Below are 1,236 nucleotides of genomic sequence, written 5' to 3'. Positions count from 1 at the left end.
CCATCTGCCATGCATGAGTAACGAAAAGCCAAATCTCCCCTTTCACTACAGGGGGGAGAGGAGGATGACAAAGGCTTTTATGATGTGCAGCTACCTTTTTTTGGAGGGGAGAGGTTTTGGGGGCAATATTTTTTTTTTTAAAACCTGAGGTTTCCCATGGTTATTTCATAAGGATGATAACCTCCACCAAATCTATTCCAACAGTTTGATACAGCTGAATTTATGGAAGACAAAAACTTGCCTACCTCTCCTAGCTGCACACACATGCAGTGTTGATTAAATCCGAGTAAGAGCAACGTGACAGTGCAGCTTATAACCAAGTGAATGGATATTCTGTGGTATGGAAGCACTATACAGTGTGAGGGGAAGTGTTTCGATGCTCCTTTCTTCTGTGTTTTACCTCTTGTCTCTGTCGTTTCCTGTTTGTCTCGTGCTTTCTATCTGCAAAAACCTGCTGCAGGCCAGTGTTACGTGGTGGGTCAGCTGCTACCACTTCCTCTAACCCTCATCACGACAACACCAGGTAAAGAGTCTTTTTTTTCGTTAGTCCCAATCCGTTGATTTAGATTGTCAAAGTCAGACTTCTGTTTCTAGTGTCGTTATTTTAAACCGCAGTGCTCGCTTCTGTCCGGCCTTTCAACTCGTGAGGTATTTCAGGCCTTTCCTCCTTACCCGCCCACGTCACCTGCGAACGCCTCACGTGTCTAACGGGTAGAGCGCACTGCAGGATTCTGCGAGGAGGGGAGGCCTTTAAATAACATTAGCGGTAGACGTCCCGTGTTTTCTGGTTAGTAGGGAGTTTCGTCTTTCTGTTGCTAGGAGCTTGGGCTGTGGATCACCCCGCTTTTCCCCGGTGTTGCCAGCAGCAGGCCTGTGGTTGCCAGCCGCAGCTGGATGCAGTTTCACTGCCATTACCTGAGCAGATTGACGTTGTCTTGGTGGAACTCGGCGTAAGGTTGACACGTAATCTCATGGTCAGGATGGAGGGAAAACTATAGGCCTTTCCCATTTCCATTTTAATGGAAACACTTCTGTGTTTCTATTAAAACAGGGATGACGTTTGCGCTTCTGTAGACATTGGATCCAAGCAGGTGATTCTTCTCTAGCTCGGGAGTTCAGTTTTTTGTACTTGTCCAAGAGATTATCTCAAGGGACTTCTTGCTGGTAACCCTCCTGATGTAATCCCTCGAATGGTTCGGAGAGCAGGGACATTAGGTTGATATTAAAATAATATAC

At 46.3% G+C, this 1,236-nt stretch overlaps 1 protein-coding gene across 1 annotated transcript in view; it reads left to right on the top strand.

Annotated features, from left to right (window-relative positions):
- Nucleotides 1–460: 460 nt before the first annotated feature.
- LOC104507351 (mitochondrial fission factor-like) overlaps nt 461–1,236 on the top strand; it is a gene marked incomplete at its 5' end in the record, with an annotated part of 3,386 nt that continues 2,610 nt past the window's right edge. The window contains one exon of the mRNA XM_010148596.1: nt 461–523. Within this exon, the coding sequence (XP_010146898.1) occupies nt 461–523 (63 nt within the window). The remainder of the gene's footprint in view (nt 524–1,236) is intronic.

Source organism: Eurypyga helias, unplaced genomic scaffold (assembly GCF_000690775.1).
Source record: "Eurypyga helias isolate BGI_N326 unplaced genomic scaffold, ASM69077v1 scaffold22623, whole genome shotgun sequence".
Lineage (NCBI taxonomy): Eukaryota > Metazoa > Chordata > Aves > Eurypygiformes > Eurypygidae > Eurypyga > Eurypyga helias.
This window is presented reverse-complemented; position numbering and strand designations above follow the sequence as displayed.